We start from the raw sequence: 24912 nt of genomic DNA, 5'->3' as shown, positions 1-24912 counted from the left end.
CTTTTTACCCTCAGTTACACCCCTGTTCTGCTATACCAGCATTCCCAAACTGATTGTTAGTGGTCTCAAAAGTCCTGGTCTATATGTAATAATTAATATGATTAGCCCTGTTTGCACAGAAGTGCAAGTTGCTGAACAATATCCTCAAGTCCAGTTTTAAGACAAACCCTTGCAAGTATTCCCAAGCAAGACTCCTGGTGAACTTTCCAGTTTTATTGCTCCTATTTGTTTTGCCTCACAAAGCAATTGCTCACTATACATGATCATGCACAACCATACCACTTGTCTATGACTTTCACACATAAGTTGAGAAATATGGATATGGTCTAACGGCCAGGGCAGCTGACTTTGGATCTGGGGAACCAGGTTCAAGCCCTGGTGTTTACTCAACATCTTTTGAGGCTGGGCAAATCACTCAATCTTCTGTTCTTGAAATAGAATGAAGCTGGCCTTGGGTACTGTAATCGGGTGCTCATGTAAGGTGCTCCAGTGCCCTTGGACATAGTCTGCTCCATATAAACTACACACTCACACATATATATTTATATATCAATCCAATAGTCGGTGCCGCACAGAGCACAAATAATCCACAAGTCTCCAATGCTGTTACAACGATTCTTTGAATGTTACAACATGCCAAACTCCCTACATGTTTCGGAGACAGCCATCTCCGTGCTCACAGACGAGGGTGGCGGCCACCACTAGTGCGGAGGTCCTTTGTGAACCAGGCCCTAGGGGTCCTGAAACCCTGCCTTGCTCTACTGAGTTTAAACCAAAGGGGTTTCGTCCGTTCGGGGAGCCTGGCAGGACGTCTAATACATTTTTTCAAAAAAAGTTACCTGGCCCCCAATTTCAGTACTGCTAATTAATACTGCAGATTCGAAATACAATGCAAACAATCATTGTACTTTACTTTCATATTTGTATTGATTCAACTTCATTTTAAACAACTATTCATCACTCTTGATGCAAAGGAGGAATACACATTTCATTCAGTATATTGTGCGACTGAAAATTATATGAAAAACATTTTGCAAAACCATATTAGAAAGTCAAAAACAAAGACAAAACACTGTTGTATTTGCATCAATTAATTACACCAGTCCAAAATTTCAACAATTGCCTGTCAAAATTCAAATTCTATGTGGCACTATGACAGGCAGACTGCGGGGAAAATTATTTTTTAATAAAAGTTCGCTCTCGGGGTATATTTCAATTATGACACCCTCACTAGAGTCCCATTCAATGTTGGTCCCTCGCAGACGATTAAAGACGTGCCGACGCGTTTCCAATCCCCTTCTGCATTGGGGGATTATCATCAGGGCTTTAGACCACGGTGTAATCCTTATAGCTTTTGATGGGGGTTCTTTTGATGGTCCACGGTCTGTCCTGGAGTCTTCGTACATCTATTTCGATGACTCCCCACTTGTGTTTGTGTTTCCAGACACAGTCAACTTAGGAAGTTTTGAATTCACCTTGTGGGAAAGGTTCCTCTTCTACCAGATGAATTGCATTCTCATCTAAATTTGGGGCAGTATCATTTCTTTGCAGCTGTGTTCTTCTGGCATAGATTCAGTATTCTTCCACCTTGATTCGGAAAGTGGCATCTCTCACCAAACATGCATCTTTGGTGAGATATGCCACTTTCCGAATCAAATTTAGATGAGGATGCAATTCATCTGGTAGAAGAGGAACCTTTCACACAAGGTGAATTCAAAACGTCCTAAGTTGACTGTGTCTGGAAACACGAACACAAGTGGGGAGTCATCGAAATAGATGTACGAAGACTCCAGGATAGAACGTGGACCATCAAAAGAACCCCATCAAAAGCTATAAGGATTACACCGTGGTCTAAAGCCCGGATGATAATCCCCCAATGCAGACGGGGATTGGAAACGCGTCGGCACGTCTTAATCGTCTGCGAGGGACCAACATTGAATGGGACTCTAGTGAGGGTGTCATAAATGAAATATACCCCGAGAGCGAACTTTTATAAAAAATAATTTTCCCCGCAGTCTGCCTGTCATAGTGCCACATAGAATTTGAATTTTGACAGGCAATTGTTGAAATTTTGGACTGGTGTAATTAATTGATGCAAATACAACAGTGTTTTGTCTTTGTTTTTGACTTTCTAATATGTTTTTGTAAAATGTTTTTCATATAATTTTGAGTCGCACAATATACTGAATGAAATGTGTATTCCTCCTATGCATCAAGAGTGATGAATAGTTGTTTAAAATGAAGTTGAATCAATACAAATATGAAAGTGAAGTACAATGATTGTTTGCGTTGTATTTCGAATCTGCAGTATTAATTAGCAGTACTGAAATTGGTGGCCAGGTAACTTTTTTTGAAAACAAATTGCTCTACTGAGGCCAGCACCCACAGGCTTGTGAGCAGTCCACATCCAAAAGCTCAAAGTAGGCCTATGTGAACTTTTGTTTGCTCCCCTGGGAGCCACAACCCAACTTCTCTTGGGGGTCCCTAAAGAATACTGCCCTTCCCTCTTTGGTTTCAAAATATGTACCGCCCTAAGTGTGAAGCATTTGACCCGGTGTCACCAGTAACTTTGAGGAAGATCTTGTTCCTCCCATCTCTCAAATAAACAGCACATATTTGAAGATCAGTCAGTGATCACAAACCATACACATTGTTTGTAAAGTGGGCTCCATGTATTAGTACAGTAGTATTTTGTGGCATTTTGTTGCTTTTTTAATTTGTGTGATTTCTAGTGTTTGATTCTAACTTTTACTGTACATATTTGTACAAATATAAGGTTTAATCAAAGAGTCGTTCTTTTTAAACAACATAACAACTGCGGCCGAAGATGCTGTTTTTATTATTAGTATGGGAGCTGTTATAATGTATATAATCTCAACCTTTACACCACTTCCTTCAGCTAGGCCTGTATTGCTCAACTTAGTTACCCTGGGGAGTTGATGGGGCATGGATGTCATAATTCCATCACAGACTAAGTACCTATTAATATTGAAGATATTGATATTGGTAAATGGTCCCTGAGATCTTAACGATTTGGGCGAAAAGCCTGGCAAGAGTATAAGATAAATTCTCAACTAACTACCCAAGAGCTGGCACAGGATGGTTTACCCTGGAAGATTTCTAATTAGGAGTAAAGATGCAGGTTTGTTTTACGAAAACATTGCTTTGGATTTGAAAAAAAGTAAATTAGTATTATTCAGACGATGATGCAAACTTGGATTTGATGTTCTGCCTAAAATGTGATTTCCGATAAGTAGAAATGGATAGTTCAGGGAAAAACAACCAGAGAAGCAAACAGACTGACACATAGGAAATAAAAGAGATGCCTAGATGGTGGCTGGGGGTGGGTGGGTGGATGGATGGACGAGTGGATGGACGGTTGGATGGTCAGATGGAGGGATGGATGAACGCAAGGACACAAAAGGACAGACGCATGGATGCAGGCACGGACAGAAAGCTGAATGTATGGAGAGATAGATAGATGGGTTTACCGTGGGGGTGGCAGACAGGTAGAGCGAGTGGATGCGCATCTAGGTGAGTGTTTAGCTGAACAGAAATTCTAATGGATCGATGGATGAGGTGACAGATGGGTTTGATCATCATCAGTGCGTGTGCACAGGTGAATGGATGAAGATGTGGATGGATTCATTGAAGAACGGATGGGTGAATGAATGACTGGACCGAGGAATGAATGGACAGCTTGGTGTACAATGATGGGATGTAGACAGGAGGGTGCATAAGTGTGTAGATTTAAGGGGCGAAAGAAACGTGGATGGATGTAAGGCAATATGTGTGTGTGTGTATTTGGTGGATGTATGATGGTACAACGCGGTATAAAACACTGCAGACCATCACAACGCAAGTTTTACAACGCAAGTCGTTACCACAACTTGGGCTGTAGGGTGCTGGACTTAGGAATAGTAAGATTTACTATTCCAACTCCAGCCTACGTACAGTAGGGACGGTGCTGGCCTTAGCCTAGAGCGCCCTCCAGCGCAAGTCATGGTAACGACTTGCGTTGTGAAACCCGCGTTGTAATGGCACTGCGGTGTCATTACTGCATTGTAAAGGAGGTTCCCCGTATTTGGTACAGCTCAGAGACAGGTGATTGGACAGATATGAGGGTGGGCTAATGAGAGTGTAAGGCAGGTGTATGGATGGGTGTGTTGATGCATGGCCCGAGAGACAAGTGAATGGATTGGAGGCTGGATGGGCCAGTGTTTTTTGGACAGATCAGAGAGATGGAGAGATCAGGAAAAGGGAAGGGACTAGAGAAACGACAGCTGGATCCGAAGAAGGATGTTATTTGAATAATCTATTGTTTTGTAGGTGTTAAAACTAGCCTAAAAATATATTCTTGCTCACAGTCCCAGCAACATCAAATATTTTCTATAAATAAAATGTGTGCCTAATCTATTTCTCTATTATAAACAGGACGTACAAATTCTAGTCATGCAGCTGGTCCAATGATTAAGGTGTCAGATACTTTAACAGAAGTTTAATGGCAGAGAGAATGTATTCTGAACTCATTCCTGCTGGTAACTCACATGTATTGTTGGCAGTAGGGCCCACGCCATTCGCTCCATCTTCTTTCATTTTCGGTGCATCGTCTTGCTGGAAGACTGGATTAACTGGAAAGAGGGAAGAGACCCTGTGTTAGAAGATGCATCATTAAAATGCATTGCCTGAGTTTGTAATGGCGCCGAGAATAGCCTTGCTGCGGCAAGCTAGTACTAAAACGCATAAACTAACAAACTGGCATGACTGGCTCAACTGCAATGGTCTCATGACGAGTTATTTGACACATTTGGCCTGTTATAGATTGTTACCTAAAGCACATTGCATTCTGGGATTTGTAGCATTGCTTTTAACAATGTGAGAATGACCTCAGGAAAATCTAGCATGTAGAGTCCTCTTGGCCAAAAAGTAAAGGCTAGCTAAGGCTGTGATACATGACCAGCCCACTGTGACAAATTTGTCCTGCTGACTTGCAGCTGGAATATGACCACAGTCCAATTTGTGCTGACAGGATTTTCCAGAAATAGGTGCTGTGATCTCAGAGATCCTGACCATTGCAGCCGCCATTTTGTAACTGGCAGACTGAGAGGCCCTTTCAGCCACCATTTGTAATTTGTAAATGGATCCTTCTCTGCTTTTACTGCTTAGAAACATATCCGACCAAGAGTTGCCCTGCTAATGCTTTCTCACAACAGGCTGGTCTAGTGGGTGAAACCGTGTGGACACATTGGCAAGGCCGGAATGGCAAGTGGGCAATCCCAAGGGAGGCTGGAGCCCGAGGAGGCTGGTTTTTGCACTTGGAGGCTGGTTTCAGCCTCCAAGAATGGTGGTGCAAGTTACAGATCCAAGCGGCAAATTGAAAGAATTTCTTTGGTTCTAGTGCGCATTAGCACCTCTGTAAATGGGGGCTGAATTTATCATTTTTGCCAGGGATGTTGTAAGTTTCCATTCCCACCATGCACATGGGGATTGGTGAAGTTGTCTGGAGCTGGGTCTGTGCTGGAATAGGGGAGAGGCACTGTCGGTGTAATGCCACAAAAAGTCCTATCAGCGACAAAAGGATTATTTCACAGTGATTCTAGTGTTACTGTTCCCAATCCATTAGAACATTTTAGGGGAAGGAAAGCGATGTTTAGCAAAATCCAGAGCTTAAATTGTGACTGTGTTTGCAGGTGGTGGGCACCATCGCTCATTTGTGGGGCACAGGGCCTAAACTTCCTCATCAGACTTTGACTCTGATTGGGAAACAGAAAGGGAGAAGAAAAGGTAAAAAAAGAAGGGAACTGTCCTTTCAGGTAATTTGGGATGCCTTCAAACCTCAGCTAGAGACTTTATTATTCGTTTTGTTTCCAACAAACGTAGGAAAGCTCAGCAGGTCACAAATGCTTTATTAGCCAAGATCAAAAAATGAGAACACTCCTATTACACTTCCAAATCTAAAGACTGCTTATCCGAACTCCTAAAGATTAAATTCCAATTCAATAAAGATACCACTAACAATGCTTCGAATTACTTACTTAAATCTAGTGCGAAATTTTACGGGGGCCAAAAAAAAAGCTGGAAAATTGTTAGCTAATTATTTAAAAGTTAAACAAAACAAGCTTAACATAGAGTCTATTTTTGGTACTGACAACTCATGAAAGTATAAGGATGATGAGATATTAAATTAATTCCTTCAATTTTATAAAAACTATATACATCTGAAACCCCTTCTTCTGACCACTCTACATCCCAGTTCTTATCCAAAATTCATTATCCACCTGAACCACACCCAGATCTTTCTTGTCTAGAATCTGATATTACACAAAAAGAACTTCACGCTGCCCTAAAGATTCTTAAAATGGATAAAGCTCCTGGCCCAGACGGTCTCACTGTAGAATTCTTTTCTCATTTTGCATCCTTACTGATCCCCAAATTGCATTCTCTTATACTTTCTTTTGTGCAGTCTGGTGCATCTGCTGGTTCTTTTTCTGACGCTATTATTTGCCTTATCCCTAAAGACGGTAAAGATCCCCAATATTGTAAGAATTATCGACCCATATCCCTTGTTAACATTGATTATAAAATCTTTTCGAAAGCTCTAGCATTGCGGTTAGAATCTCTCATGCCTGATTTGGTGGGTACTGAGCAATCGGTTTTGTTAAAGGAAGGCTTCTTACAGACAACACATGTCTATTCTTTGATATTTTATCCAAAGCCTCACATGTGTCTCATTCTCTAGCAGCCATCGCTTTGGATGCTGAAAAAGCGTTTGATAGAGTTGAATGGTCATACCTTTTTCGTACACTTCAGTGGTTTGGATTCGGTCCCAAAATTTTGGCTCTCATTTCTATCCTATATTCCACTCCTAGAGCAGCTGTCACAGCGAATGGTCGTGTCTCCTCTTACTTCGATCTTGCTAGAGGTGTTAGACAGGGATGTCCCCTGTCTCCTTTTCTTTTTAATATTGCCCTGGAGCCTTTCCTACTCCATATTCGTCAAAATGATAACATTCATGGTTTCACTTTTAATGATTCCAACATTAAAATGGCGGCTTATGCTGACGATGTGCTTTTATTTTTGTCGCAGCCCCAATCCTCTCTTCCTGCCTTTTGAGAAGAGGTGCAATCCTTTGCGTCTGTTTCTGGCTACAAACTGAATAAAGACAAATGTAAAATTCTGCCCTTGACAAAATATACTTTTAGTGCTGATTTTGCAATTTCAGGTTTTTCATGGAGTCCTCAATTTATCAAATATTTAGGCCTACACTTTACCTCAACCGTGTCGGGGACAGTATCGCGTTGCATGGATAACTGTATACAAAGATTATCTTCTTTAATGTCAAAGTGGCATCCACTATAATTATCTTGGTGGGGTCGTTTGGACACCATAAAAATGATGCTCTCTCCCATAGTCTTATATACAATTTCAAATATCCCACTGTCTATCCCTCTCAAGCATTTTAGGAAAATTAACTCTATTCTATCCTCTTTTATATGGGGACATAAGAAGTCCCGCATGTCTATTCGTAAATTAACTCGTCCAAATTCGGAAGGTGGGACAAACTTCCCGGACTTCTCTCTTTATCATAAATCTTTCATGCTGACTCAATCGTCACGATGGCTCTCTGACCCTTCTGCACCTTGTCCTCTCTGGAATACATTAGAACGATCTTTCATTTCTCCCTTCTCCTTTCAGCAATACCTATCTTTTACACGCAAACCACAATACATTTCCACTCCTATACTTAAACTTACTTCTAAACTCATTCCATCTACACCTTCGTCATCTTTTCTTAATTCTCCCATATGGCATAATTTACACATCTTAATTAACAATAAACCTTTTTATTGGAAAATCTGGAGACAACGTGGGCTGATTTGGGTCAATCAATTATATAATCGGGATTTAATTCTACCCTTTGCACAGGCTCGTATTGTTTTTGATTTTCCCTCATCTTTTTGCTCTAAATATTCCCTCCTAACACAAGCTATCCAATCTGCCTCCCTGACTTTTAGACCACCTCCTTTAAACAGCTCTATCGATTCTACTCATACTGTTAAATTGCATTCTCTGTTGCTTGCTCATTCTAAAGCTTCTACCATTTACAGTTTTTTACATACTTCATCCACACCAAGAGCCAAAACTCAGACAGAATTATTGTGGGAAAAGGACTTTGACACCTCCTGGAATGTTGACGTCTGGGATAAAATTTGGCTTAAACTTAGAAAAACTTCCAGAGCTGCAAACACGACGCAAACGCTCTTCTTTATCTATAACAGACTTCTATTCTCTCCTCTTACTCTCCACTCATTCCACGCTGATGTCTCACATGAATGTTGGTCCTGTTCGGCCCAACATGCTGATTTATTCCATTTACTCTTTAATTGTAAATTTGTTCGCCCTTTTTGGGAAAAGGGTTGGAATCAACTAAACTTGATTTTTCAGTCCACTCATCCCTTTTCTACGTTACATATTTTTTTAGGTAGCTTATCCTCCATCTGGGAACATTCTAAATTTAATGTCAAAATAATTGATCTCCTAATAGCAGTAGCCTTCCAGAAAATAACGAGAAACTGGAAAGATTTCACTAAACTCTCATATCAAGCATGGTGGTATGCGATCTGTTATAATCACCGGCTAGACACTACATTTGTATATCCATCACATTTGGCATCCAAGCGCTCTGATTTATGGGCTCCGTCATTTTATTCATTGATGCTCATGCTAAATGCTCTACTACCCCTAGACCTCTGCAGCAAGAAGTTACTAAACCTCCATGACTTCCTTTGTGTTAATTTATATTTCTATGTATACCTTCTTTTGTACAATATTGCTTATGTTATCATTATTTTTGACTGTATTTGCATTTTTTATTTGTTATGTTTATACGCTGTTTATTTTCTAAACCCACTTGTTACATTGTATATGAACCTACTGCCTTCATTGTTTTTATTTTCTGCACGTTGTTGTAATTCTTTTGTCCTAATAAACTTTTTCTGAACTTAAAAAAAGAAAAAGAAGGGAACATTTTGAAAAAGAGAGAAAGCAAGAATGAAAAAAACTGCAAGTGTGAAATACAGACAGATGAAGTGTAGGTGGCTGAATGAAGAGGCAAGATGTGGAAACAAGACTAAGAGCCTTGGTATTTAGCAATATGGGCACTCAGCAGTACCAGCAGAGGGTTACTAAGAAAAAAGTTTGGGTTCCTGCACACACATTTTTTAAACAAAATATGTACCAGCAATATTTTTGGGGAAGAAAACCATGACAGTGGTGGTCACATCCCGTTTACCAATAACTGTACCCCAGAAGAGGCATGTGGTACAAAGCTCATACGGGAGCACGCCTTTACCCCGGAAGATATAACGGAGAGGAGTCATAGGAGCAGCCTAGTACTTTATAATCACTACCATTAGAATACAATGCCATTAATGCAACTACATCCAAAGAAACGCTCATTGTTCACAGCTTAAATCTGGCTAGAGCTCAGGCCTCTTTTGACGTTCTCAAAATCGTAAGGCACATCCATGGAAACAGTCAAGGAAGTCTTCAGTTTGTTTTGGATCCTTTACAGGTTATTTCTTCGTGCTGTTTGCCTGGTTTCTTCTGGGAACAGATCCAGATAATCTGTAGGAGAAGGTTTTGTCAATTCTGGACATCGACCAACTCTGCTAAGTCTGAGTTTGTTTGTGAGTCTCTGATGCTGAGCCTCGCAGCCATTCGAGGCTACCACGGAACAATCTTTCTATTTTCTTTCTGTTTTTCTAAGGAGATGTGCAGTTTGTCCCCCTGTAGGAGAGCTACTGGTGGTTTCTGCTGTGCATGCGATGTGGCAGATCTTGAATGAGGACAGCCAGTGTGGACCCACTGCAGTGAACGCAGCGGGATAATTCTCAAGATACACCCCGTCTCCCCACCCGGGTTGCGGTGCCAGTTCACCTACGTCATCTTCACTGGCTTCCAGTGAATAAAAGGATCCAGTTGAAGGCGTTCATCCTTGCCTTTAGGGCCTACACCCACAAGGGCCCTCCCTACCTCAGGCGCCACTTTAAGGCTCACGTCCAGGAGCGATCCAACAAACTCAAACTCTTCCAACTTCCCCGCATGCACAAGACCCAAAGAGGGGGCGGATCATTCATCGTCCTGGCAACTAAGTTGCGGAATGCGCTTCCGCTTTGTTTGCGCAGCAGCCCGGCTGAAACCGTTTTTAGAGGGAGCATAAAAACCTTTCTTTTTGACTCCTGCATAAACCTGATTTAGCATAATTTCTGTTAGGGTCCATCATCCTGGCAACTAAGTTCCGTAATGCACTTCCGGTTGGTTTGCGCAGCCGCCCTTCTGAAACAGTTTTTGGAGGGAGCGCAAAAACTTTTCTTTTTGACTCCTGCATAAACCTGATTTAGCATAATTTGTGTTAGGGTTCCAGCGGGTGATCCTTCTGCTAGCGCCGGGACGCAACCATGGAGATCACTGTGCGCTTTACAAATGCTTTGTATTGTATTGTATAATTCTTCAGTTTTGACATGAGATGTGTGGCAGCCTGGGGGGTGGGGGGGGGCTCCTCAATGATGCCAGGGCAGCATCAGCAATGCAGATAAGAAGGGCGCTAACTACCAGAGGAACAAGAATTGGTTAGTGGTTTGTAAGTCTGTGTTAGGAAGCTATAGTTGGATTCTGCATAGGAGCGGGAGCTGTTAACAAGCAGTTTTAATTCTTGGGAGAGGTGGATTTAAATGGGAATATATATCTGATTGTGAATCTGAGTGAATCTGCATTTGTATCGAGTTGTGGTGTGAATCTGTCAAAATTCATTTTGAAAAGCCAGCTGTTGATTATTATATTTTTTCTGGTTTACTGGTGATGGGGACAAATTTCTTATTATTAAGGTTCAGCACACTTGATATCCATGCTTGGAGGACAGGATGGTAGGCCTTAGGGTGGCCATTCGACTTCGGTGACTTTAAGGTAAAATTGGGCACCATCTGCATATTAGCGAGATATTAAGTCCTCTTCAAGGAAATTTCAAATAGTTTATTCTACAAGCAGAAGATTCCAGGAAGGGAGATGAATACTCATTGGACTCAAAGTTTAACCTGTAGCTTTTAGGATCTGAGATGCCCACTTAAACACATTGATATTTTTCATACAAACAGGACAAGAACTAGGGAAGAGTGGTGTTGGTGAAACACATGCACAGTGACATGGGTGTGATGATGAGAGGTGCCCGAGGCTGCTAAGAGGTCAAGTAGGAGGAAGAGGAGAAGTGTCACTTTTGTGTGTTTTTTTTATTTTCAAATTTTGACAAGGCAATATATACCACATGGTGCGGCATTTGACATTTCAGAACAATATAACCAAGTACGTACTACCTGAAGCATCGTCAGTGTGTTGAATACAGGTTGCAATACATCAGTACACTCACAGTACAGCATTATAGCCTCAGAGACATTGAAACTCCAGACATCATCTTATAGCATGAGAGATGGGTTAAGTGCGGCCTTCCATTTCAATAAACCAGAAAGAATTCCTTTTGTTATTTGTCATCTGTTTTTTTATTTATTTTTTATTAATCCAGAGGTATTAAAGTATACCACTGAGTAACATGTGTACAGACAGCTGACACCTGTTTCGCCCCCTGTAGCTCATAGGCCTGGGACTTTCTCAAGGCTGCTTGGCCCATAATGTAGGTTCGATGAAAGTTAGTGTGTCTCTCAAGATATGTGCAAATTGGTCCTCAATATCTCTGTGGTGAGGTGCACTAGGGATCATGGATGCATGCATTTCTGATTGCCCACTACACATAGAAGCACCTTTCAAGCATTTCTCAAACTGTGGGGCTTATTTCTCCCCAACATCAACTCTATGATTGCCCAGCAACATGGCCATTATGACTGATGTTCTGCATATTTTAGGAATGTGTTTCTGCCATAAATGGAGAGAGCACTGGACAGGATTCAGTTATGGCCCCAACTGCCCTAAGAACCCACAACCAATACGTATTGACTACTGGACAGTCCCGGATTGCCAGCAGTTTGAGCCCAGGGCTAAGTAGAATCGCCCCATGTCTCTAGGTGTGTAGTAAGCCCTGCAGATATATTGAAACAGAATCAATCTAAACTTCCAGTTAATAGAAACATCCCTAGTCTGCTGTCAGCAAAATGCGCACTGGCCATTTGCGATCTTGTTCCCCCAGCCCTTAGCCCATTTAGCCCTATACTGAAGTATCCCAACCCTTGTGTCATTCATTATGCTATTCTACATCTATATAATTAGCCTGGCATAATAAGGGTTTGTGATGATCCAGGGAAGCAGTTTCCAGTCTGCCGGCTTATCAAGCATCGTATGGACAATCTTCCCAACCATGAATTGAAGTCTCTGATATGTCAGCACATCAAGAGAAGTGCACATCACTGTGTCCAGATATTCCATAAGGGATTTGCACTTTTTTATTGACAAATTGATTACTCAATGTGTATAGGTACCTACTCTCAAGCGGTCTAATCACTCCTATTTCCTTGGCAGCCTCCATGCGACTGCCCTTAATCAAGGGAGCAGTGGAGAGTGCACCTCATTCACCTTACACAAAGCAGCCAGCTTTGACCATAGCCAGATAGTACACTTTCCAGTGGGAATCTCTCTGCTAGGACTGTGTGGTTTTTACATCAGAACTGTTTTTACAGAGTATTGGGGCAGCAAGTCCCATCTCGAGATCTCAATGAGGTGGAGGGGACTGGTCGTATGAAACCAATCGTGTTAAATTGCACTTGTGAGATAAGATAGTAAATTTAGACATTTGTTATGGCAAACTCACCCTCCTTATAAGGTAACTGCATTTTATTCCATGATATTCGGGCTGAGGCCTGGCCCATGCAGGCCTGATCATAGGCAACCCGAGCTGCTCAAGGATGCACTGCTATGTGGGATAGTAACATCCTGGAACAGATACAGTAGTGAAAGGGCGAGCCTTTGATCGATACCTTATATCTATTGATCCAAACCTCGATCTGGTCGACTGAACCTTTGTTGCCTGTCTGTAAGGAAAGAAAGTGCACCTATTTCCAAGCTAGTTCACCCAAGAAAGGACTCTACTCCCAAAGATCACAAACAACTTCTAGCTTTCAAAAGTTTATTGTAAAGAAATGATAAGCTGCAAATACAAGCATCTCAGAATGAGATTCACGAGATACACAGGTCCAATTACATACATGTGCTCTCGAAAAGCCCTCAGACGAGCAACAGAAATCACTAACACAAGTTCTAAGAATAATAAAGCTATCAGCATTGACGCATATCTCTCCTTCATTTAGGTTGGAGGAAAACGCAAAGGTTAGGCTATCCCTACCCTGCTCTAGATGGTATCCCTACTTAACCAAATCCCAACCTAACAAAGGTGTCAGCAGTGAATGACCCCCAAGGGAAGTCACTCACTCTAAGTTTCTTGGTGAAAACCTATAGTTCTCCAGTCATGACCCCTCTCTGCCTACCCATCCGCTCTCTAAAGGGTCCTCAGGTATCTGCTCTAACTCCACCCAGGGGTGCTGTCCCTAATACAAAACAGTCAACAACATTTGAGACGCCCCTTGCGGAACGCCCCTCACGTGGTGCAACTTCTGGCTTTTTCCATGATGCTTTGTCTTGGGCCTCATACGTTATAGTTGACCTTGCTTCTCAGACTCTTCTCCGGCCCGCTGATACCCCTCAAACATTCCAGAACCCTCCTCCATGTCTGGGCCGTCTACTGAACAGGCCTCTATTCATTCATTTATAATTGGATCCCCCCTCTTCCTTTGCAGACAGATATCTGTAGCCAAGAACCCAACTCTCATATACTTCTAAAAAGAAAAAGGCTTGCAACATTTCTCAGCCCAGACATGTACGTGTAAATCAATGCTAAAACATTTCAGGCCTATAATAATTCTCATTATGATTATAGCATTCAACTTCTTCATTTAATTAAAGCATGTTAATACTCTTATTCTATTATTAAGTAAACATTTCTATAAATCATGGCCTATTTAATGCAATGACCAAAACATTAATACTATCTGTGTCGTGAAAAGAACCACCTTCCCTTTCCCTCCAGCTCTGGCCCTGAGGCCTACCACGTTCTGCGTTTAACCGCATACCATCTTATGTTTTAACAGCTACACGACATGGATTCAAAATAAACACATCTACTAAAATCATATAATGTCACACATTTCTGTATTAGTTCCACTTCTACTTAAATCTCTACATTAGCTATACATTCAGAATATAATTGCAGATACTATTAGCACTCATGGCATTTCTCCTCATGATTTGTGCTTACTACAGGTAAGTGTGATGTACTCATACATTTAAGTCAGTTTGCGCTCTCTCAGTTCCCCCCTTTGATGACCTCTCGGGGTCATCACTAACATTTAAACTGCAGTTATTGCTGGCATTCTCTGCGCTTCCAGAGCCCTCAGACTCCTGTACTGATTATCTTGTATGGCAGCCAATCTCTGCAGCTGTTCTCTTTGGGCCCTTTCTGACCTTCTTGCTCTGTACCATTTGAATACCCTCACCAATCCCCACAATATAATCCCACAGATCAATATTATGATGATAGGCTTTAGAATATACCATACAAAGCTTTTGCCTAAGGTGGAAAACCACCCTCCAACTGTACTCATTCCGTGGCCCACCTTTTCCCAGACATTTTCTCTACTCAAGTCTTCGATCTCCTTGTGAATATTAGTTATGTTCTTAATAACTTTCTCAAGAGGCTTCGAATTGTCTGGAATGTAAGTGCAACATTCCTGGACCTTCAAAGCCTTACAGACTCCGCCCTCTTTTGCTAATAGGACATCTAAAGCAAGTCGGTTTTGAAGAACCATAGCCCTTATCGATTGCATCTCTCCTTCTACCAGCATTAAGGACTGAGCAGTGCTGGCAGACAACCTGTCGACAACTGTTGCCAGTCGTCTAATTTTAACATCATTAAGGATTACTCCCAAAAGAGGGAACATAGCTCCAAAGACATCTCCAACCATTTCTGCATCTCCTACATCTCTCCTTCCCCTCGAAGATGTCTTGCCCTCAATGATCACTAAGTCTTGTGCATGATATATTTTGGGGAAGACAATTGCCAAGTAACATGATCCATACCAGTTGTCAGGTAGTCTCACGTAGGCATTTCTTCCACATACAAAATACACATTTGGAATCACTTGCATTCCCTTTAGGAAATCCTTAGTGTAGTACTCTAAATTAAAAGCATGCTCACAGTCAACTTCACCCACGTATACATTTTCATAATACGTTTTGGCTCGGTGAAGACATAGCTTTCCTCTCTTCGCTTTATCTAAAGCTATTGGACCACTACTACCCTTTCTCTTGTGTGACTTCTCTTCCTCGGTCCAATCTGTTTTCCATTGTCCTGATTTTTTCAAAATCGTTTGTCTCCTGTAACGATCATCCACCTGCCCTATGAACTTCTTCTCGACTTCTGACACCTTACATGTCAGGTTATTTCTACGGGCATGTGAAGTATCTAAGGTAATCCAAGGAATGAAGAACTTGGCCAGTCTGTCTTCACTCTTCCAGTAGTCCCATTTGTTCATCTGCTTATAATTTGGGACTTCTGGCAACACTGAATCATAATTGGAGAAATAGTATTCAAAACTATCTCTCTCATAAAATATACTAAGCAATAAGCTACATGTAATGCCATATGTCAGCGGGAGGTGATGGTATCTAATACCCTCGTCTACAGATGCCGGCAACTGCATGCAGACATAACAATCCTTAACCTCCATGGCATCCACGTATTCATATAAAAGTTTAGCATAAGCATTTGACCTAAAGTCTCCTTGGGACTCGTCTACGTGTAACCTGCGGGCTTCTGCAGCCAATAACGCTTTCTCTTGAGTGTTTTCCCTTTTCTCACCAGCAACAGTAGGTGTAAGCGTTACTACAGAATTCGCATCAGTTACCTTTACCTCTTCTTCATGTCCCTTTACATAAGAAATTGTTACCACTAAAGCTATTAATATTATCACTCCTACTATTAGTGTACCTATTATACATTTAGCTCTTCGGTTCGGGGTGCCGGCCTCCATTTCGTCAGACAATATGGCTCTCTCTTATCCTTGCAAAAAGTTCTTTTCCTCTCGTTCCTTTACAGTCTCTTTTCAATCCTTTTGTCTTTAGAATCCACACAACTGGAGGCTGACAGCCTTCTTCGCAAAAGTTCTTTAACAGTTCAAAAAAGACAACCCTAGCCCTTCTCCATCAACTCAAGGGTAGTTCCCTAAAATTCTCTGCTTCCTGGGCGCTAGGTAATCTTCTTTTTCTGCTTGCTTTATTTACAAAGTCCTTTAACAGTCTACTATCAGATTCGTGGTTGCAGCTTCAATAGCATAGTTCAGTATTTCCAAACGAAGATTGTGCTCTTCATGTGCTGTTATCGTTGTACCAAAGTCGGGGAATTGCAATTCTGAAAGGAACATGTGTTTTAACTTGCTGAGGCGGGGAGGTCTAGGGAGCATGAATGTTAGTGACCCTTCTTGTTCGACACCGGGTACCAACAGTCTTATTTCCACGGTGATAATGGGCTCAGAACTGGACACCACCACCGCTCGGATCCTCCCTGTCTCCGGTTTCACAGACATTTGTCGCCAGATATGTCCACTCAGGTGTGGAGTATCTTCTGTTAGGCACACGCACTCTTCTTGACCTTCTTTGGTCCGGTGCTTCAGCGCCCTGAGCACCTTCTTCTGGGTCTGAGTCTTCTGATATCGGAGGAAGGGTTACCTCTGGAGTTGACCTCAGGCTAGAGCTCCTTCTTTGCGGCCAATTAGCTTCTCCACGTGCCCTTCTACTCCTTCTCCTTCTGGTCTGTTCTCGCTCTCTTTCAGACCTGTCAGGGTCAGACTCGTACTCCCAGCTGCTTTCTCCTTCTGTAGCGTCGTCTGTTTCGCTGTTGTACTGACCGTCCTCAGCTGGGTCAGACTCGTTCCCTGCTTCCGCTGGCACCTCTACAGCTTGGCTAGCCCCCTCTATGGCTTCTCGGTCCTCTGCTGGACGTCTATCCGAGAGAGGAGCTGTTTCCTCCAGAGGTGCTGGAACCCTTCGCGTATGTGACGCGTGGATCCAATTGGGCAGGCCTCCCACCTTCACAGCTGTGTTCGTGATCAGGATGACCTGGAAGGGTCCACGCCAACGAATATCCAAGCAGCTTCTTCTCACATGTTTTTTCACCAGGACCCAGTCCCCAGGATACAGGTCATGGCAAGGGCCCTGGCACGCTGGAACCTCGGCAGCCTGCACCTGAAGGGACACAGAACGCATGGCGTCAGACAGCCCCTTACAATAGTCCAGGATCATATCATCTGTGATATTTAACAGTGCAGTAGCTGGGACAGATGGCAGCCTCATTGCTCTCCCCATTAACACCTCATGTGGTGACAACCCTGTCCTTCTGTCTGGGGTACTACGAAGGCTCATGAGGACCAATGGCAGGGCGTCAGGCCAACTCAGGGTCGTTGAGGAACAAACTTTAGCTATTCTGGACTTGATCGTGCCATTGATCTGCTCCACAATTCCTGAGGCTTCTGGTCGGTAACTGCAATGCAACTTTTGGTCGATATTTAACGCTACACAAACCATCCTCACAAGCTCGCTGTTAAAATGTGTTCCCCTATCTGATTCCAAAAAGGCCGGCACCCCGAAGCGAGGAATGATTTCCCTAAGCAATAACTTGGCCACTGTGAGGGTGTCGCACCTACGTGTAGGGTATGCCTCAACCCATCTGGAGAACACACAAACAATCACCAGGACATAGCGGAGGCGGTTGCACCTTGGCATTTCAATGAAATCTATCTGCATTCGATTGAATGGACCTCCAGACCTTCCTATGTGACTTAGTGCAACTGGTGTTCTTTTCCCTACGTTCAGCTGCTGGCAGGTCACACAACGCTGGCACACTGCTTCTGCTGCTATTCTAAACTTAGGATTGTACCAAGTTTGTCTAAACACTCTCAGCATAGCATCTCTCCCTAAGTGTACGGGACCATGTATGAGTCTAGCCATTGGACTCACCATCTCATTGGGCAACACTGCTCTGCCGTCTGCTGAGACCCAAAAATGGGTCTCACCCATTACACATCCTGCCTTCTCCCATGTTTCTTTTTCAGAATCAGGAGCATTTTCTTGCATGGTTGACAGTTCATCCCAAGTATCAACAGTTTCCAGTATCATGGCTAATTCAGTTCTTACATTTATTCCACCCACATCCACCTCTGTGAAAGAGTACCCTTGTTCCGCGCAATACCGCGCAACTTCATCAGCATATCTATTGCCTTTCGAAACAAAGTCCTCATTTCTGGTATGTGCGGTGCATTTTACAACTGCGATACTTGCTGGGCACTGCAATGCCTCTAACAACAGGCGCACAAACTCTCCATTGCGAATGGGAGAGCCTGAAGAAGTCATGAACCCTCTTTGAGACCATAACTGCCCGTAATCATGAACTACCCCATACCCATACTGGCTGTCGGTGTATATGGTGACTCGAATTTGATTGCTCGCCAAGCAAGCACGTGTCAGGGCAATAATCTCGGCTACCTGAGCGGAGTGTACTCCTTCCAGGCACCCAGCTTCCACAACTCCAGTAATTGTACAAACAGCATAAGCTGCTCTCAACTGCCCAACTTCGTCTCTTACACATGAGCCATCGACAAAGAAAATTTCATCTGGGTCAGTCAGTGGCTCATCTACGATGTCGGGTCTGGGTTTGGTGCATAGTTCAGTCACATCAAGGCAGTCATGGTCTGTATATTCATCATCATCCTCAATATCATTTGGAAGTGGCATCAAGGTAGCAGGGTTCAAAACAGAGCATCTCTTGAGGGTCACATTCTCTGCAGCAAGAATAACTTGCTCATAGCGCGTGAGCCTGCTGTTGGTCAGATGCTGTGTTTTGGTCCTGGTCATCAACAGTTCAACAGAATGGGGCACGCACACCTCTAACGGGTGCCCCATGACGATATTTTCACATCTCTCAATGCTGACACCCGTTGCAGCAACGGATTTGAGACATCCGGGCAACGCTGCGGCTACTGGGTCTAAAGTAGCCGAGAAATAAGCAACTGGTCTACGGGCATTCCCATGGATTTGGACTAACACAGACAACGCGCAACCTTCTCTCTCACAACAGTAAAGAAAAAATTGTTTATTGTAATCAGGCATTCCCAATGCCGGAGCACGACACAGGTCCTCTCGCAGCTGTAGGAACGCCATCAAACAGTCTTTGTCCCATGGTACCGGATCACTCACCTCTTTGTGCGTCAGTTTTTGCAAGGGCTTTGCTTTCAGTGAAAAGTTCACGATCCACTGTCGGCAATAACCCACCATCCCTAGGAACATCCTGACCTCTCTCTGAGTCTTAGGCGCATTCATTTTCATGATCGCCTCTATCCTGTCTGGTGACACTTTTCGTTTGCCTTTCTCTATTCTGTGTCCCAAATACTGCACTTCTGTCAGGCAGTACTGCAATTTTCCCGGGGATACCTTGTGCCCATTGGCAGCTAGGTGATTTAACAAAGCAATGGAGTCTTCCCTGCAAGCTTCTTCTGTTTCTGACGCCACAAGGAGGTCGTCTATGTACTGGACCAGAACTGACTTCTGGGGCAGCACTAGACTTTCAAGATTTTTCTTCAAGAGCTGGTTAAAGATCGATGGGCTCTCTGTATACCCCTGAGGGATACGACACCATGTTAGGACGCGATTTTCCAGCTTAAATGCAAAAAGAAAATGGCTTTCTTCGTCCAGAGGGATCGAAAAGAAAGCCTGACAAAGATCGATCACAGTGAACCACTCAGCTTGGAATGGAATCTGAAACAGTATCACTGATGGATTCGGCACCACTGGACAACATGAAACGACTATGTTATTAATCTTTCGCAGGTCCTGTACTATCCGAAATTTCCCATTTGGTTTCTGCAGACCCATAATCGGGGAGTTGCATGGACTACCCACGATTTCTTTCAGTATTCCCTGTTTAATCATGGACTCGATCACGGGTTTTATGCCTGCAATCGTTTCTGGAGTCAATTTATATTGGGGTGTTCTTGGGAACTCAGCATGCGGTTTCACTACAATTTTCACTGGGTCCACCCCTTTGACCAATCCAATCTCTTCCCCAGTGAAATCCCATACTTCTGGTGCCACTGTCTCTCTCAAGTCCCAGGGGAGCTCCTCTACTGTTAAAGTAGGGTACAGTTCCACGCATATTCTTGAGTTTGCAACTTTGAAATCTGCATCATCGTCATTGGTCAATACCTCCACTCCCTGAGGTGTACAGTATATAGTACAATTCAATTTACACAACAGGTCTCTTCCTAGCAGACACACAGGACTTGAATCGCAAACCACAAACTGGTGCTCATCGCTGTACTTCCCTATTTTCACCTGTACCGGTTCTGTCAATTGGCTGGTTATTCTCCTGTTTGCGACCCCTACCACCTGTATGGTCTCTCCAGACATGGGCAGGTCTGGAACTGCAGCTGATCTGATCGTGGATCTAGTGGCTCCTGTGTCCACCAGAAATGTCGTAGGGCACCCTGCTACTTCTGCTTCAACATAGGGTCCCCTCTGATCTACCTCCAAGGCTGCCCCGAGGGTGCAGTCTTCACTTTCCACTCTCTGTCCGGTTAATGGGTCCACATAATAGCACTCTTCCCCTTCCACAAACAGGGGCATTTGTCTATAGGTCTTACCCATACTCCCTACTCGAGGAGGTTGCGGGAACTGGGCTCGGGGAGGAGCCCCCCCCCCTTTGAGCACCTTTCCTTGGTATGGCGTTACCCCTCTTGTAGGCGCGCTCTGGACCTCTTCCTCCTCTCTCTCTTGTTCTCCTATCTCTACATTGTAGGGGCACTCGCGTTTCCAATGCCCCACCTCGTTGCACTGGTGGCACCTAGTCGTTTTCTTCAAGGCAGCTATATCTATTCTGGGTCTAAAGGTGGAACTCTCCTCATTGCCCTTGTTCTGACTGTACTGCTTCTTTCCTCCTGTACCTGTTCCTTGCTGCTGTTGCTGTTGTCCCCCCTTCCCTGCTGCCTGCATCTGTACCACCATCAACTTTTCTTTTAGTTTCTTAGCCTTGGAATCTATCTCATCACAGCAGTACCTGGCATATCTCAGTATTTCGTCTAGGGGTTTAGTTTGCCAACAAATCGAGTGTTGCTGAATCATTAAACTAATATCCGGTCTCAGTCCCAGGACGAACTTGGACACAAATTGCCCTATGTCTTTTGGATCCATTACATCCAAGCCGCTATACTGTTTAAACGCCTTCAGCAATCTCTCGTAATACTCGTGGACTGTCTCTTTGGGTTCCTGTCTTGTTCGGTCTATTCTGACCCAATCTATGTCTTGCATTGGCACTTTCTCTTTCAGCCAAGTCATCACTCTCTCGTATTTTGCCATCACAATCTCGGACGGCCCATTAGTCTTGGCATCTCTCTCTGGCTCCGTTGTGGGCCACTCAGCGCTAACCTTGCATGCTGTCCACAGATCGCCTGGTACTACAATGTCAAACAGCGTGTTCAGATCTATCCAAAGGACCTTTGAGATTTTTACAAATCTCTCCACTTGCTTGTACCACTCCACTGGGCTTTCACGTAATTTGGGGAAAGAGGTGGTAAAAGCAGCTAAATCTCCCCTACTCCAAGGGACATGTACATAGTTCCCATTTGCGACTTCACGCAAAGGGTATGCTTCTATTCCCTGCTGTCCTGGTGTCATACCAATCATGCTTCTCCTACCGGTCCCTTTCTTGGACCACCTCTCTTCCCACTTATCTAGTGCCCTCCATGTCCTTATTCCAGTAATCAGTTCCCTTATGTGTGTTTTCAGCCCAATCGTTCTCCTCTCATCTAGGTCTCGATCTGTGTAATGTAGCCTGTGGTTACCCTGTAATGCTTTGGTTCTTGACAAGTCCACCATATATTTGCCTGCTAGTTCGACTAACTTCTCATGGACTGCTCTCGCTTTTCGAGTAATGTCTTTTGCCATATACAGTATTTCATCCTGTTCATACATTTCCATTCTTTCTAAAGGCAGGGTACCATCTACCATGTCATCCAGGTCTGACCTTAAACTGGAGACATCGAGTCTCTTGGCTTTTATCTCAGCTCGCAATATGTCTTTCGAAGGGGGCTCACTGGTCTCCCTACCATCCCAACTTCGAGCTCTGCGTTTGGGCTCGGGAGAGTTAATGGGTGGTCTCCCTTGCTCCCATCTCTCCAGGTCCCATGCTCGGCCATCCGATCTAGGAAGGTGATGGAACACGGGCCTGTTACCCCCACTCTTGCTCTGCCCACTCTCTTCTTCTTCTCTCCTCTCACCGCACACCTCTCTGTTATTTTCCCTCTGCTCGCTACTCTCTCTTTGCCTCATATTGCTCAGTACCCGATACGATCCTTCCTGGTTCCCCATATTCCCTGGGCTGCGCTCATTTCCGTCATCACAGGGACTATGGTGCGACCTCTCACAACTCCCATTCAGTTCTCTGGTGCCAGGTACACAGTGTGGACACTTAAAGCTGTTTCTGTACTCTTGCGCTCTCCTCTCCCCTTCACTGAGTATTGGGCGCGCCACCCCTTCACTCCCGGGGCCCCCGTTTTCCAGGTCTGTTCTACCTCCACTCCGGGCCCAATGGGTGACTCCCCTACTCCCTCTACAGTCCCACTCCGGGCTGCTCTCCCCAGCCCCGCAGTGAGTCCGAGCTCGGCTGTCCTGACTTTCCCTTTCAGCTTCCGCAGCATTGATGCTCTTTTGAGCCTTCACTGCCTCATCCCACTGCTTCATGTACTCATTTAGCTCTTGAAAGGATTTTCGTCCAGATCCCCTCAGATCCATTGGCCATCTAGGGCCCCCAGGATCTCCTCCTGGGTCCCCTGCTGTGTGCATCGGTGTACTCCACTCTCTGGGTATCGGCATCTGACTTGGGGAATTAGTGGTATCGTTCCTCCTTGCCTTCTCTGCTCTTTCTCTGTCTTTCCGTACCCGTTCTTCCCCTCTTGCTCTCTCTTGGTCATATATCGATATTATAGGACCTATGGTAACAGGTACCTGTAGTGCATCTGGTAATGGGTAGGATGTGGCGCTTTCCGTTTCCGGCGCTCTTTGTACCACAAACCTCCCGACTACCTGTTGCACCTGACTAGGCTGGGACAGCTCTTTCTTTGGCTCAGGATCCCACTCTGAACTGGGAAGCGGTCTATGCTCTCCTGCATTGCCCCCCTTTTCTCCTTCAGTATTCTCGACCTCTCCCCCTGCTCTATTATACGGGGGTGGCCTGTCTGTCAATAATCTGTTTATCAGGCTATCCTCTGTTTCGCTCTCCTCATCTTCTTCTAGGGGGCTTTTATTTACTGGCGCCTCTAACACTGGGTACAGTTTATTTACTTCCATGTTATGCACTCTCCATCTTTTAGCATCCGCATCCCACCTGGCATCCTGTACTGCCCTTACCGATCGTTTCACCCTTTCTTGTCGTCTGTTCATATTCTTTTCATGCGCTGCCCTAAGCCATGCATCAAGAGCTTCAAACTGGGTTGGTCTAGGCAAGGGTCTCATTGAGGTCATGACTGATTTTAATCGATGTAACACCTCTAATCTGAACGTCCCGTACTTCGGGAACGTCAGTTCCTCATTTCCTTCAGTAATCTTACTCCACTCTGATATCCAAAGGATCGTATGCAACCCAACATTTACTGCCATGTAACGAGCTGGCGTACCCTCCGGCGGGGCTTCTTCCCCTTCATACGATCCCCGCTTCTCTTTTTTAAACACCGCTTTCAGCCATTTAAAACACTTCATAATTATGCGCACAAAATCCAGCCTCGCTATTCTGTTTACTTCCTGATGACAATCCACCAATCCTGTCGCGGCTTTGCTAGCTTGGCCTATCGCAGCGCGGTCTTTCTCCGGTCGGCCAATCACGTCGCGACCCTGTCTGACGTCTTCGCTAGCTGGCCTATCACAGCGCGGTCTTTCTCCTGTCGGCCAATCACTGCGCGACACCACCTGACGTCACTTTTCTCCGCTTCGCAGCAGCACCCCTCCTTTCTCAACTCGTCTCCCGGTTATGCATGCGTCCCATTCATACACCGAAAAATGACTACTTCCGACCAAGCGGTCACTTCTCTCGACTGTACGTCCACAGTCTATCTGTAATTGTCAACACAACTGACGAGATGTCTATCGTCTCTCTGATAGGTTGCTTACACACACAGTAACTTCCGACCAGCGTCCGTTACTCACGCACTCACTCTTACGTTCCCCCTATCTCGGTCTCTCGGGTGATCAATGGTACCTCATGACCCCCTTCACACTAGTTGACAATTACTCTGGGTGTCCGATACACCCGAACCACTTAAGCTCTCCTTGAACTTAAGATTTCCACCGGTTGCGCGCGCTCACAACCTGTTCCACAGTCACTCTACAGACATTCAACTCCGCCAGACATTACAACATAGATACAATACAAAACACCGCAATCTAACACGCATAACCCTTTATACTCACTCTCGACCGATACTGCTGCTTTTTCTGTCTCACGTCATCGGATCTTCTTCAGCGGGCTGTTCTTCCGATCATTGATCTCTAGGGGCCTTGGGGTAAGCTAACCTGGCCTAGGTCACCGTCCTCAAGAAGGCAACCATCCTCTATAGCTACCAACTGAAAGGGCGAGCCTTTGATCGATACCTTATATCTATTGATCCAAACCTCGATCTGGTCGACTGAACCTTTGTTGCCTGTCTGTAAGGAAAGAAAGTGCACCTATTTCCAAGCTAGTTCACCCAAGAAAGGACTCTACTCCCAAAGATCACAAACAACTTCTAGCTTTCAAAAGTTTATTGTAAAGAAATGATAAGC

At 44.2% G+C, this 24912-nt stretch overlaps 1 protein-coding gene across 2 annotated transcripts in view; it reads right to left on the bottom strand.

The window, feature by feature from the left end:
* Window positions 1-24912, bottom strand: part of SLC12A3 (solute carrier family 12 member 3) — a 331781-nt gene that overhangs the window by 75011 nt on the left and 231858 nt on the right. For both annotated transcript variants that reach the window (XM_078671397.1, XM_078671398.1), the window contains exon 20: window positions 4548-4631. In XM_078671397.1, coding sequence (XP_078527523.1) covers window positions 4548-4631 — 84 coding nt within the window. The remainder of the gene's footprint in view (window positions 1-4547; window positions 4632-24912) is intronic.

This window comes from Lissotriton helveticus, chromosome 12, assembly GCF_964261635.1.
Source record: "Lissotriton helveticus chromosome 12, aLisHel1.1, whole genome shotgun sequence".
NCBI classification, from domain to species: domain Eukaryota; kingdom Metazoa; phylum Chordata; class Amphibia; order Caudata; family Salamandridae; genus Lissotriton; species Lissotriton helveticus.
This window is presented reverse-complemented; position numbering and strand designations above follow the sequence as displayed.